This window comes from Mustela lutreola, chromosome 1 (assembly GCF_030435805.1).
Source record: "Mustela lutreola isolate mMusLut2 chromosome 1, mMusLut2.pri, whole genome shotgun sequence".
NCBI lineage: Eukaryota > Metazoa > Chordata > Mammalia > Carnivora > Mustelidae > Mustela > Mustela lutreola.
Window position 1 is genome coordinate 249,962,802 of NC_081290.1, and position 14,353 is coordinate 249,977,154.

General features: G+C 39.2%; 1 protein-coding gene across 2 annotated transcripts in view; it reads left to right on the forward strand.

The window, feature by feature from the left end:
• The window catches only part of NELL1 (neural EGFL like 1), an 847,777-nt gene that overhangs the window by 154,260 nt on the left and 679,164 nt on the right, over window positions 1-14,353 (forward strand). For both annotated transcript variants that reach the window (XM_059138327.1, XM_059138338.1), the window contains exon 5: window positions 8,188-8,284. In XM_059138327.1, coding sequence (XP_058994310.1) covers window positions 8,188-8,284 — 97 coding nt within the window. The remainder of the gene's footprint in view (window positions 1-8,187; window positions 8,285-14,353) is intronic.

Sequence of the window (14,353 nt, forward strand, 5' to 3'; positions counted from 1 at the left end):
GGTAAGTTGCTACTTCACATAGGATGGTCAGGGAAGGTCCAGGGGAAGGAGACCCTGGAGCAGATGCAAGGATGTTGTGTTGCGGGTTTTATTTCCTGCACACTCAGCAGGTGATTGGTGGTTGTAGCAGTTAGGAATTCCAGGCACAACTTGAGGATCTGAGTGTTGGGTCCAGAGTACCAGAAAAGATCAATTCCTTCTTTCTTGGCAGGGAGGTCTGAGAAAGCAGGCTCAGGTGGGATCAGACTCCTAGAGCTTCCATTGAGCAGTGAGGGATACATGGTCCTACGGTCAAGTGCTAGAGAGAAGGTCCAGAGGGGTCATCCAGGTGGGGAGGTTCTCAGAGATGGATCAAGAACTAACATGCAGGGCAGGCAGGATATATATTTCAAAGGGGTGTATGAGGGCCGTCCAAAGTAAGAAGCTAAAGGGAGGGCCTCTGCTCACGGCAGCCATCTTTATTTTCCCAGAAGCCTTTCCTGTGGATTGGCTAAAACCCATTCAGGTCCCAAATGGCCCTCACAATGTGCCTAGTCCTGGACTGAACAAAAGTATTAGGAATAATGTCCTGTCCTATTTTACTCCTATAAGAACAGAGTATTGATTGTTGTTATTGGTTAGGTTATTGTGTATCTAAACACACAGTGTAATAAATGAGCAAATCGTCTACCTCTTTTTGAGTCTTTGTCTAAATCTATGTAATTTTTTTTCTTAATTCAAGTCTTTTGGTTTTGTTTTGTTTTTAAAGAGTTTGTCAGAGAGAGAGAAAGAGCATAAGCAGGAGCCGCAGGTGGAGGGTGAGGGAGAAGCAGACTTCCCGAGGGGCAAGGAGCCAGATGTGGGACTCAATCCCAGGACCCTGGAATCATGACCTGAGCTGAAAGCAGATGCTTAACTGACTGAGCCACCCAGGCATCCCTAACCTTACATAAATTTATGTTGAACTTTGAACAAAAGTCAAACTTGTTAAATGTTAAAGAACTTCATATTTAGGAAGGATATAAAAATTCTAAGATGTTTGCCCAGGGGGCTCCTGGATGGCTCAGTCCGTTGTGTCTGACTCTTGGTTTTGGCTCAGATCTGATTTCAGGGTCTTGAGATCAAGCCCTGCCTGGGGCTCCATGCTCAGTGGGGAGTCTCCTTCCCTCCTTCTGCTCCTCCCCTTGCTCTCCTGCTCGCTCTCCCTTAAAAATAAGTTTGCTTAGAACTTAGGATAATGTAGAAAAGTTTGATTTATGGCTTGAAAGAATGAAAGGAATCCAATGAATATTTTAAAACTAAATTTTAAAACACAAACATTTTAGGATGTCTTAGAAAATATACTTTGTCTTAAAGTTTTTAATCCACAGTTTAGTATCTAAGTTGTCAGTTTACTCTGTAACTGAAGAGGTTAAACTATAACAGAAATGAATGCTGTTGAGTCCTTTGGTTGTTTTTTCCTTCTCCCTCCATGTTACTTACTTACTTGTCCTAGCTTTTAAATTTGTAAGTGAAAAGAAATTGAGAGCTATAAAACTTTCAAAGTGGAAGAAACTTGAGACAGAGTAGATAATAGGTTCTTGAATTTTGACATTGACATGGCATCTCTTTAAATACACTCCATGAGACAGATGATGTCCTTCCTTTAAACTGTATTGCAAAGCCCAAGCAGGCATCTAAGCTACTGGTAGTCCCATTTCAGTAGATTCAGTCAGTGGGAGATGAAGCCAGTGGTCTAGTGGGTCATGAGACCTGTGATTCTCGGCATTCTCAGGCACCTGGGAGTTTAACAAGAGAGTTTAACTTGGCACCTACCAAGTGCCAAGGCTTTATTTATTTATTTTTTTAAAAGATTTTATTTATTTATTTGAGAGAGAGAGACAGTGAGAGAGAGCATGAGCGAGGAGAAGGTCAGAAGGAGAAGCAGACTCCCCATGGAGCTGGGAGCCCGATGCGGGACTCGATCCTGGGACTCCGGGATCATGACCTGAGCCAAAGGCAGTCGTCCAACCAACTGAGCCACCCAGGCGTCCCAGTGCCAAGGCTTTAAACACGTATTTCATTGAAGCCTTAAGGCAACCAATACCATCATCAGTAATAGTTCTGGGTTTATTTGTTTGTTTAATTGTGGAATCTGACTTTCAGAGAAATAACTCAATTAAGGTCATATAGCTAGTCGAGTACAGAACTAGAATATAAATGCAAATCTGTTTTATCCTGAATTCATGTCGTCTTTGCTACACCATCCTATCTCTGCCATCTCTTGGCTTCATGTGCGTGAAAATACATCAGTCCTCTTTGAGTTTCAGTGGGGCATACTAGGGCAAATAATGTACTTGGCCACAACTACAGAAAATCTTTATCTCAGTGGGTTAACAGATTTTTATTGCTTCGGTAGCATGCGTTGGGTGTGTCTTGCTGGCAGGTGGCCTTTCTATGTCATTTAGGAATCTAGGATCTTCCATCTGTGGCCTCTTCACTCTCTGTCTCCTCTAGTCAGCTAAAAGACAAGGTGGAGGAGGGAATGTTGAAAGATGCCTGAAGAAGATATATTTGGGGAAAAGGTAGGCCTGAAAGGGTTGTACGTCTGCTCACATGAGATGGCCACCCCCAGCTATGAGGTTGGCTGGAAATGGCAGTAGCTGTGAGCCCTGGAGGGAGAGAAAAGGGGCTTCTGGGAGAGCTTATCAGTGTTGGCCACATGCTTTAGCCTATGAGCTTGTTTTTCCCTTTCCTTCTTTCCTTCCTTCCTTCTTCTCTTTCTTTCTTTCTTTTTTTTTTTTTTTAAAACCATCTTAATTTTATTGTTTTCAGTGTTCCAAGTTTCATTGTTTATGCACCACACCCAGTGCTCCATGCAATACGTGCCCTCTGTAATACCCACCGCCTGGCTCATCCATCCCCACATGCCCCTCCCCTCCCCTCCCAAACCCTCAGCTTGTTTCTCAGAGTCCACAGTCTCTCATGCTTCATTCCTCTTTCCTTCTTGATGAGTAAGTCAAGTCAGGAATTTTAACTCACTTGAGTGAGTAGCACAGATTAGGGTTCGGGGCTCAAATAGAGCTTTGCGATTTACAAAGCATTTAACCACGGACAAGGCATTTAACCGTGGTGCACCCAGAACACCTACCTGATGGTGGTGTTGTGAAGGATAAGCAAATGAACCCATGGAAAGCCCTCCACGTGCACTGCTTGGCACACACTAAGTAAGTGCTGGCCGTTCTGTCTGCATGTCAGCTCCACTCCGTTTTTCATCCAAAAATGTGCTCCGGTGTTCCCTTCCTTGGCAAGTCTTCTCCGATTATGACAGAATTCTGTTCTTTCTGCTTTCATAGATCACTGCACCTCACTCAATGATAAGGTGTGTGCCTGTGTGTTGTCATCCTGGCTCAGGCATTTGACCTGAGGACAAGGACTTGGCCATATTAATTATGCTGGCTGTGTGTCCGGAGCCAACACCATATCAGACACATCGTAGACAATCCGATCTGGATGTGAAGGAAACCTCATGAACCCAAACACTGGAGTATCAAGTTTCCATTTCCTGACCACATGGGAAACCAAGGAGTTCATTCTGTTAGCTTTGACTTTTTATTTGACTTGCGTGATACCAGATTTAAGTGACAGATCACTGTGCCTTACTTGCCTGTCGGCCTGAGCGAGTACCTAAAAACAGTAACCCAGGGCTTGGCACTTCTGTCAAGATTGTATTTGTCTAGCACGTCGGTGGCCACTCCCTTTGGAAAAGAGGTTCAGATAGGGATATGAGACTCTTCTTAGCTTACGATGTGTTGCCAGCATTTATCTGTGTAATACTTGTTTTGTTTCATTCATTCATCTTTCAGTCATTCACTTTTTCCTCCCTTTTGCCCTTCCCAATCCCTTGGGAAAATACTACCATGTGCCTTTGTGAGTCTTTAAATTTGTAGGTGTCCTTGGCTAATAGATGTAAAGCTATTTTGAATGTGTGTATGTATAGTTAAATATTTTACAGACCCTCTTTGTTTTTTTTACTGTAGTCTCAAAACTATCTTTAAACTATTTTAAAATAATTTTAATCTTACAAGAAAGCTTTCAGAATGGCACAAAAAACAATCCTACACTTGGCCCAGATTCTGGTGTGTGTTTACATGTGTCTGTATTTATACATAGACACACTGTTATTTTGAAGCCTTTGAGAAGAAGTTGCAAATATCAGGACTTTACCCCTAAATACTTCAGTGTGTATTTCCTAAGAACAGGGCACTTAAATATATACATGACCAATTCTCGAAAATCAGAAAATTGAACATCAATTCAATACTAGTATATAATGTAGAGTTCAAGTTTCACCAATTTCCCTACTGAAGTCTTGCATAGGACTTTTTTTTTCCCCTATTCCCAGGTCCAAACCAGGATCCTGTGTCACGTGAAGTTTTTATGTCCCTTTGGTTTCTTTTCTTTCTTTCTTTCTTTCTTTTTTTTTAAGATTTTTTATTTATTTATTGTCAGAGAGAGAGCACAAGCAGGCAGAGGCAGAGAGAGAAAGCAGGCTCCCCACTGGACAAGGAGCCCGATGTGGGACTCAATCCCAGGACCCCGGGATCACGACCTGAGCCGAAGGCAGAGGCTCAACCGACTGAGCCACCCAGGCGTCCCATCCCTTTGGTTTCTTTTAATCAGCAGATGTTCCTCAGTCTTTCCTTTTCTTACCTGGAAAATTGAAAGAGCACAGGCAGTTATTTTGTGGACTGTCTCTCAAATTTGGTTTTTCTGCTTTCCTTTTAAGAAAATTTCTAAAATCAATTTAGTTAAGATACAGGGTATCATCAGTTTCAGGAGCAGAATGTACTGATTCATCAGTTGCAGATGTTCATTCCATCAGGCGCCCTCCTTAATGCCCATCCCCCAGTTACTCCATCCCCGTGCCAGCCCTCCCCCCCAACCAACAACCTGCAGTCTGGTTTATTTTATTTATTTATTTTTTTGACACTGTTTCTAAGTTCTCTTCATTTTGCTCTGTCTGAATCTGGTTTGTTGATATTGCCTGCTACGTGGAATTCTCCAGTGAGGTCCACCACTTGGAGTAAATTGGCAGGACTGGGGGTGGGGGGTGTGGGGGGTGGGGAGAGGCAGCAGCCAGCAGATGTTCTTGGCATCAGGAGGGGATCCTTATGGGGACTGTGTGACCCCTGAAATCAGTACACCCCTTTGACACAGGTGCTGGGTCACTGCCCTGCTTTAAGCTAATAAATGAGAAAGCAAACATCTGATGCCCACTATTTTTATGGCCGAAGGAGCATTTATACTTGGGAAGATAAGGCATGATAGAAAGTTGATTTTTAAAAAAAAATCGTTCCTGTACTTTATAAACATTGATTAACAGCCCACTCTGCTCACTGGAGCTCACCTTGTGGCATACTGAAAACCAAAAAACAAAACAAAACAGAACATTGAAATCGAAAGCTCTTCTCATTCTGACAGATGCAAAATGTTTTAAAATGAAAGGTTCAGATAAATAGTTTGACAGTATCTTCAATGTATTAGTAAAACAACCTCACAGAAAATTATGCTTCTGCCTCTTAACCTAAATACACCGATTTCCATTTCTTTCCTGTGTCCTATGAAATTCACCACCCTGGAACATAATTTCTGCATCCTTGTCTCCATAGCTCGTAAATAATTTTACATTCTACTTTCCTCCAGTGAAAATTATTTTGTCTGTACTTTCCCATATTTCATAACCTGCATATTTGTCACTGTTAATGACTGTAGTAGATTACATCAAGCTGATCTATAACTTACACATTTCACTTTTGTTGTAAATTTGGCTCATTTCTAGTTTTTTTGTTCGTTTTTTGCAAATATTAGAAAAAAAACCTTTAAAAGAAAGTGTAGAGCAACTTCTTGGGTTAGAGCAATTTTGATAGATTGTTTTATCTAAAATCATTCATTCTAACCTGTGAAAGATGTTGCATTCCTGTGGAGAAAACAGCGTGTCTTTTTAAGGGAGACTTACATTGCCTTGGTTATGTTTTGAGCATCCATTTATAATGAAAAGATAATTAGTACAGACAGACCGAATATATGCAGAGCTTTCTCCATTGAGTACCTTGCATTTATGTTGGGAAAGAGCACTTTTCCAGTGGGCAATAAGAGTGACAGACAGGTGGCTCAGTCACGTGACCGCTCCCAGCTGCAACAGCTCGTACTTGCTCACTGGCTGTGGCACAATGGGCAGTCTCTCAGTTCTTGACTTCTGGGAGCCACTGGAGAAACAGGTCACTCTGGCAGGTGGCAGGCAGGTCCCCTTTTGAAGTACCTGGAGTTGACTTCTCCTGTAGCTTCTCCAAGAACAGAAGAGTGCAGGGAACAGACAGGCCATCCAGAATAATTGAAATTCCCTGAAATTCCCCACCCAGAATTCTTCTTCTTCTCCTTCTCCTCCTCCTCCTTCTTCTTTTTTTGTATTATGTTAGTCTGCATAGAGTACATCACTCGTTTCTGATGTAGTGTTCCATGATTCATTGTTTGCCTATAATACCCAGTGCTCCATGCAATCCGTGCGCTCCTTAATACCCATCACTGGGCTAACCCAGCTCCCTACCCCCTCCCCTCTGAAACCCTCAGTTTATTTCCCTTAGTCCCTAGTCTTTCATGGTTCGTCTCCCCCTCTGATTCCTCCCCCCTTCATTTTTCCCTCCCAGCTCCTAATGTCCTTCATACTATTTCTTATGTTCCACATATAAGTGAAACCATATGATAATTGTCTTTCTCTGCTTGACTTATTTCACTCAGCATAATACCCTCCAGTTCCATCCATGTTGATGCAAATGGTGGGTATTCATCCTTTTGGATGGCTGAGTATATTCCATTGTATATATGGACCCCATCTTCTTTATCCATTCATCTGTTGAAGAGCATCTTGGCTCCACAATTTGGCTATTGTGGACATTGCTGCTATGAACATTAGGGTGATGTGCCCCTTCTTTTCACTACATCTGTATCTTTGGGGTAAATGCCCAGTAGTATAATTTCTGGATCATAGGGTAGCTCTATTGACTTCTTGAAGAACCACCATACAGTTTTCCAAAGTGATGGTACCAACTTGCATTCCCAGCAACTGTGTAAGAGGATTCCCCTTTTTCTACATCCTCTACAGCATTTGTTGTTTCTTGCCTTGTTAATTTTGGCCATTCTAAGTAGTATAAGGTAGTATCTCATTGTGGTTTTGATTTGAATATCTCTAATGGCTAATGATGTTGAGCATTTTTTTGCAAGTGTCTGTTAGCCATTCGTATGTCTTCAGAGAAGTGTCAGTTGATGTCTTCAGCCCATTTTTTGACTTACTTGTTTTCTGCATGTTGAGTTTGATAGAACTTGGTTACTCGCTCTTTATCTATAGTGTCATTTGCAAATCTCTTCTCCCATTCAGCAGGTTGCTTCTTTGTTTTGTTTACTGTTTTGTTTGCTGTGCAGAAGCTTTTTATCTTGATGAAGTCCCAAAAGTTCATTTTCACTTTTGACTCCCTTGCCTTTGGAGACATGTCTTGAAAGAAGTTGCTGTGGCCAGTGTTGAAGAGGTTACTGTTTATGTTCTCCTCTAGGATTTTGATGGATTCATGTCTCATGATGAGGTCTTTCATCCATTTAGAGATTTTTGTTTTTTGTTTTTTGTTTTTTTTTTTTTGTATGGTGTACGAGAATTTGTCCAGTTTCATTCTTCGGTATATAGCTGTCTAATTTTCCCAGCCCTATTTATTGAAGAGTCTGTCTTTTTTTCCACTGGCTATTTTTTCCTGCTTTGTTAAAGATTAGTTGAGCACAGAGTTGAGGGTTCATATCTGAGCCCTCTGCTCTGTTCAATTAATCTATGTGTCTGTTTTTTTTCTTCTTTTTAAGAGATTTTATTTATTTATTTGACAAACAGAGATCACAAGTAGGCAGGGAGGCAGGCAGAGAGAGGGGGAAGCAGGCTCCCCGCTGAGCAGAGAGTCTGACACGGGGCTAGATCCCAGGACCCTAGGACCTTGACCTGAGCCGAGTCTAGTGGTTAGGATTCGGCGCTCTCTCTCTATGTGTCTGTTTTTATGCCAGTACCATGCTGTCTTGGTGATCACAGCTTTGTAATATACCATCAGCTAATGCCATGAGGACTTCAAACAACATGCATAACTTTTGGTTCTGTTTTGAACAGTTTATTAATAACTGCATTCTTTGTCCCTGCAGAATTTATGAACGTGTGATAGACCCTCCTGAAACCAACCTTCCCCTAGGAAGCAACTTATGGCTTGGTCAACGCAACCAAAAGCATGGTTTATTCAAAGTAAGCACTTCTTTCTACTTCTGCCATGGGCTTTTCTATGTGCTTGACATGAATAATTGTCACAACAATTTTATGTAGTAGATGCTTTGAAACTAGACATAGTTAAGTGACTTGTTCAAGGTCACAAAGTTCACTCTACTGCCAAGTATGGATTATCCATAATGTAAATGATCCTCTATGTGTTTTTTACTTACCTAATTTTGAGAGCTTAAGATAACCTTCAGATTGGTTTCCATTCTTAGAATCTTGGGTAACAAATCTCAAGTTCTGTGAACTTTGGTGTTCTTATCTATCATGAAAATAATACAATAACTGCTCTGTTGTACTTCTTGAAACTGCATACAGTGATAAAATGAAGTTAAAAACATCATGAAATTTTAAGAAAGTCATCTTCAATAGAATGGGAGACTTTCGCTTCTGGCACTGTGGTAGAGTAGATGTTTTAAAAAAGTCTCCTACTTCAAAATGCCTATTAATGCTGGATTAAACAAAACAAAAATCTTTGAAGACCCATCATTGCACTTACAAGAAAGGAAATTCTTAGAGGGCAAATACATGGAGGAAAGTGAAAACTAGAGGGATATCTGACATTTCCAAGAAGTTGGAAACCTATGTTTTTTTTTTCTGTTATTCCAATTTGAGTGAAATATTGTTGACGTACCTATGTAATTTTAAGATATGTAACATATATGATTTGATATTCTTAAATGTTGCATAATGACTGTCAGTTTTAACTAACACCTCTCTCACCTCACATAATTATCACCGACATTTTTGTCACCATAAGATCTCCACCCTTGGCAAATTTCAAGTACACGTATTTTCACAGCAGTCACCATGATGTCCATTAGATCCCCAGAATTTACTTGTTTACTTTGACCAGCATCTCCCTATTTCCCTTAACCTCTTGCAACCAGCATTCCACTGTCTCTGTGAGTTCAGGGTTTTTATATTCTACATGTAAGTGATATCATACACTATTTATCTTTCTCTGTCTTATTTCCCTTGGCGCAATGCCCTCAGAGTTGATTCATGTTGGAAATGGCAGGATTTCTTTCCCCATGGCTGAATACTATTCTGTTGTATATATACCATAACTTTTTTAGCCATTCATCTTTGTCCTTGTCTTTGGTGAATAATGTGGCAATAAATATGGGGGTGAAAATCTCTCTTTGTGTTAGTGATTTAATTTCTCTTAGGTATATACTCAGCTTAATCCCCCCTGATGGAGGATTGCTGGATCGTGTGGTAGTTCCATTCTTTTAACTTTTGGAGGAGCTTCCACAGTGGTTGTCCCAATTTACATTCCCACAAAGAGTGTACCAAGGGTTCCTTGTTCTCCACACTTGTTATTTTTCTGTCTTTTTGATGACAGCCATTTTTCCAGATGTGAGGTGATCTTTCGTTGTTGTTTTGATCTCCATTTACCGGATGTTGACTGCCTTTCATGTATCTACAGGCCATTTGCATGTCTGTGGAAAAATGACTGTTGAGTTCCTCTGCCCATTTTTTAATCCACTTTTTTGCTCTTGAGTTGTGGGAATTTAAAAATATATTTTGGTTATTAACCTCTTACCAGATTGCTGATTTGCAAGTGGTTATTCCCTTTCCATGGGGTGATTTTTCATTTGGTCAATTATTTTTTTTGCTGTGTAGAAGCTTTTTAATTTGTGGATTTACTAAATAATTTTAATTTTATTGCTTATGCTTTTGGGGTCCTATCTGAAAAATGATTGCCAAAACCAATGCCAAGAAGCTTTTCCCCCCATTTTCTTCTAGAAGTTTTATGGTTTCAGGTTTGCTGTTTAAGTCCTTAATCCATTTCAAATTTTTATGAGTGATGATACAGGAATCCAACTTCTTAGTGTGGTTATCTAGTTTTCCCAACATTTGTTGAAGAGACGATCCTTATTGAATATTCTTGATTCCTTTGTCAGATAGTAGTTGCATGTGCAGGAGTTCATTTTTGGGCTCTCAATCTTGTTCTTTTGGTATCTGTGTCTGTTTCCCCCTGCCTCCTCTGCCCCACCAGACTGCTTTGATTATTGTAGTTTTGTAGTATACAGTTGGCTCTTGAACTAAAGGGGTTTGAATGGCATGGGCCCACTTATGTATGAATTTTTTTTGGTAAGTGTAGTACAGTACTGTAAATATTTTCTCTTTGGATTTTCTTAACATTTTCTCTCTAGCTTTAGTGTAAGGATACAGTATATAATACATATAGCTTACAAAATATGTATTAATTGACTGTTTATGCTACTGCTTAGGAATTACGGTCAAGAGTAGGTTATTAGTAGTTAAGTTTTGGGGTATTTGAACTTACATGTGCATTTTTGACTGCATGAAGTTTGGTGTTCTAACCTCTGCATCATTAAAAGTTCTAACATAGTTTGAAATCTGGAAATGTGATGCTTTCAGGTTTGTTCTTCTCTTAGCATTACTTTGGCTATTAGGAATTTTCCTGGCTCCATATGGATTTTAGTGTTTTTCTTCTTAATTTGTTTGAAAAATGCCATTTAAAGTTTGATAGGGATTGCACTGAATCTACAAATGGCTTTTGGTAGTGTGCACATTTTAACAATATTCTTCTAATCCATGAATATGGTATATGTTTACATTTGTTTGTGTCTACATTAATTTTTATCAAAGCTTTTTGGTTTTCATTGTACAGATTTTTCTCATCCTTAGTCAAATCCCTAAGTATTTTACTGTTTTTCATGTTATTATAAATGGGATGTTTTTCCCTGATATTTCACTGTTAATAGAAATGCAACTGACTTTTATATGTTGACTTAGTATCCTGCTTTACTGACTTTATTTTTAAAAGTTTTTTTGGTGGAATGGTTAGGATTTTCTTTCTTTCTTTCTTTCTTTTTTTTTAAGATTTTATTTATTTATTTGACAGAGATCACAAGTAGGCAGAGAGGCAGGCAGAGAGAGAGGAAGGGAAGCAGGCTTCCCACTGAGCAGAGAGCCGATATGGGGCTTTATCCCAGGACCCTGGGATCATGACCTGAGCCGAAGGCAGAGGCTTTAACCCACTGAGCCAGTCAGGCACCCCTGGTTAGGATTTTCTATATGTGAAGTCTTATAACCTGCAAACAAAGACAATTTACTTAATCATTTCTGATGTGGATGCCTTTTGTTCCTTGTCTGATTGCTCTGATGAGGACTTCTATTACTGTGTTGAATAGGAGTGGTGAGAGTGGGCCCCTTTGCCTTTTCATCTTAGAGGAAAAGCTTTTAACCTTCCACTATTGAGTATAATGTTAGCTGTAGGCTTGTGACACATGGATTTTATCATGTTGAAGTATGTTCCTTTGCCCAATTTTTTGAGTCTTTTTATTATAAAGGAAATTGCATTTTGTCAAATGCTTCTTTTGCACCTGTGAGATGATTGTATGGTTTCTACCTTCCATTCTTTTGGGTTGTGTCACATTTATCCATTGAACCATACATTGAACCATTTTTGTATTCCAGGGAAAAATCTTGCTTGATCATAATGTATGATCCAATGCATCCTTGAATTCAGCTTGCTAACATTTTAATTTTTACATTTATATTCATTAGGGTTATTGGCCTGTTGTTTTCTTGTAGTATTACCTGATTTTGGTATCAGGGTAATGATTATCTCCTTAAATTACGTGGGGATTTTGGGAAGACTTCCTCATTTGGGGGGAAGAGTTTGAGAAGGGTAGTTGTTAAATCTTACTTAAACGTTGAGTAGAATTCACTGATGAAGCCATTTGGTTCTGGTCTTTTCTTTTCCTTTAAACATCAATGCATAACTTACATAGAACAAAATTCATTCCTCTAAATGTACAATTTTGAGTTTTGGAAAACTGATAGTCATGTAAACACCATCATACTGAAGATAAAGGACCATTTCATAACTTCCAAAAATTCCCCTGTTGTGATGCTTTTGATTCATCTCATCCTCTGTATGCAATGAACTACTGATCTGTTGTTTGGCCCTATAGTTTTGCCTTTCCCAGAATGTTCTGTATCATGTGTATATGTATGTTGAGATGCACCCATGCGCAATTCATTCTTTTGATGTACTCTAATTCTGTAGTATGGAGGTACTACAGTTTGTTTATCCATCCCTCGATTCATGGACTTTTAGGTTGCTTTGAGATTTGGGCAGCCACTAAAAATACTTGTGTACAGGTTTTTGTCTGAACACAAGTTTTCTTTTGGGTATGTACAAGTGGGATTGCTGGACTGTATGTGAAGTGTACGTCTAACTTTATTATAAAATTCCAGAGTATTTTCTGGGTTGGCTGTACTATTTTGCAATATCACAACAATGCTTGGAAATCCCAGTTAGAACCTTAAATTTCAATAGTCTGTGTGGGATGGAAACAGTATCTTAGAGCTCATGTAACATTGGAAGATGGGCTAGAAACTTCTAAAAACAAAGCTACATCCTAGAAGATTACAACTCCAGCAAAATGATAGGCTGAAGAGTCTACTACTTAGCCATGGGAGGCAATCCAGTAGCTAGTCATTCTCCACCTCAGCTTCATAGAGGAAAAAATAATTTTCTGGGAAGAATTTGAAACCATAGTCCTGAGATCATGTAGCTTTGAAATTTGGGTTTATTTTGGCCATGAAGCTCAAGAAGCTATCTTAAAGTGAACCTTGGTTGGGAACCTTGGGATTCTGGAGGAAGAAAATAACCTCCGGGGAAAGTTTTCTTCTATGCAAACCTAACAGGATTTCCATAGATTAAGTTCATACAAGTAGGATTTTTAATCCATTATGAGTGGGAGTTTGAAGGAGCAATAATGAATTAGCAATAATGAAGGGCTGCAGAAATTGGAATTCCAAGATAAAGGATTTTGAAAAGTCTGATGTTTTAAAATGTTTAAAGAAATGAAGTAACAAATGTGAGAGGACTAGAGAATATAAATGATGAGGGAAAACCAAAAAGAACTTCCAGAAATAAGAAAAACAATAATTGACATGGAAGAAAAAAACCTCAGTGAACCTGCTAAACAATAGATTAGATACAGGTGGGGAGAGCACTTGTAGAACAGAAAATATTATCAAAATAATCACCCTAATTATAGTATGAAGACAGAGAGGGAGATAGGAAAGAGCTTGTAGAGAAGTAGCACAAATACAAAAAAGGTATTCTAGATGTTTTTAGGGTGTGTATGTTCATACATATATACTTGAAAACTCCAGAAGGTTATAGAAGAGAGTAGAGGTACTATTAGAAGTATGATGGCTAAGAATTTTCTAAAATTGATAAAAGATACCAATTCTCACTTTTGTAATAATATAGTCAAAGTGTGTATTAGCTCTTGCTGTTTCTCAAAAAACTTAACTATTTTTTAAGCTTCTGAGTTTTTTATTTAGGTCACAATTCTTCATGTTGATTAGATGACTTTTCTGGTCTGGCCTGGCTCTGCTGTTGACTGCTGGGCTCTGGTGTGGTTGGTGGTCATTTAGCAGATCAGCAGGAGGCAGGATGATTTAAGGTGGCCTCTTCACATCCCTGGTAATAGGCTGGCTGTTGACTAGTGTAACTTAGTTCTCCTCCATATGGTCTCTCATTCTCTAGTGACCTAGAAGCTTATTCACATGGCAGTCATAAGATTCCAAGTGTAAGAAGAGAGCAAGCTCTAGCATATTAGTGCTTTTCAAGGTTCAGCATTCCTTACCAGGTTTGCTAATATGTTACTGTCCAAAGCAAGTCATAACCAAAAACCAAACTCATGGTCAAGGGAGAAAGAGACTCCGTCTCTTAAAGGACATTTCTGCTGTTTCACATTGCAAGGATATGTCTACAAGGAGGGGAAGGATTTTGGACCATTTTACTCTATTACTCAAGTAAGATAAATAGGTACACTTAGAGATAATCCTGGAATAGTATCCCAAAGACCCAGAGAAGATGTTAACAGTAACCCTTAAAAGGTAAATTTTCCACAAAAGAATAACATAGATTGAACAGCTGGCTTTTAATTAGTAAAAGCAGAAGCCAAACGATAATAATAAAAAAATGTTTTCATAGTTTTCAGGGAAAATAACTCCCAAATGTAGTAGCATATACCCAGCCTA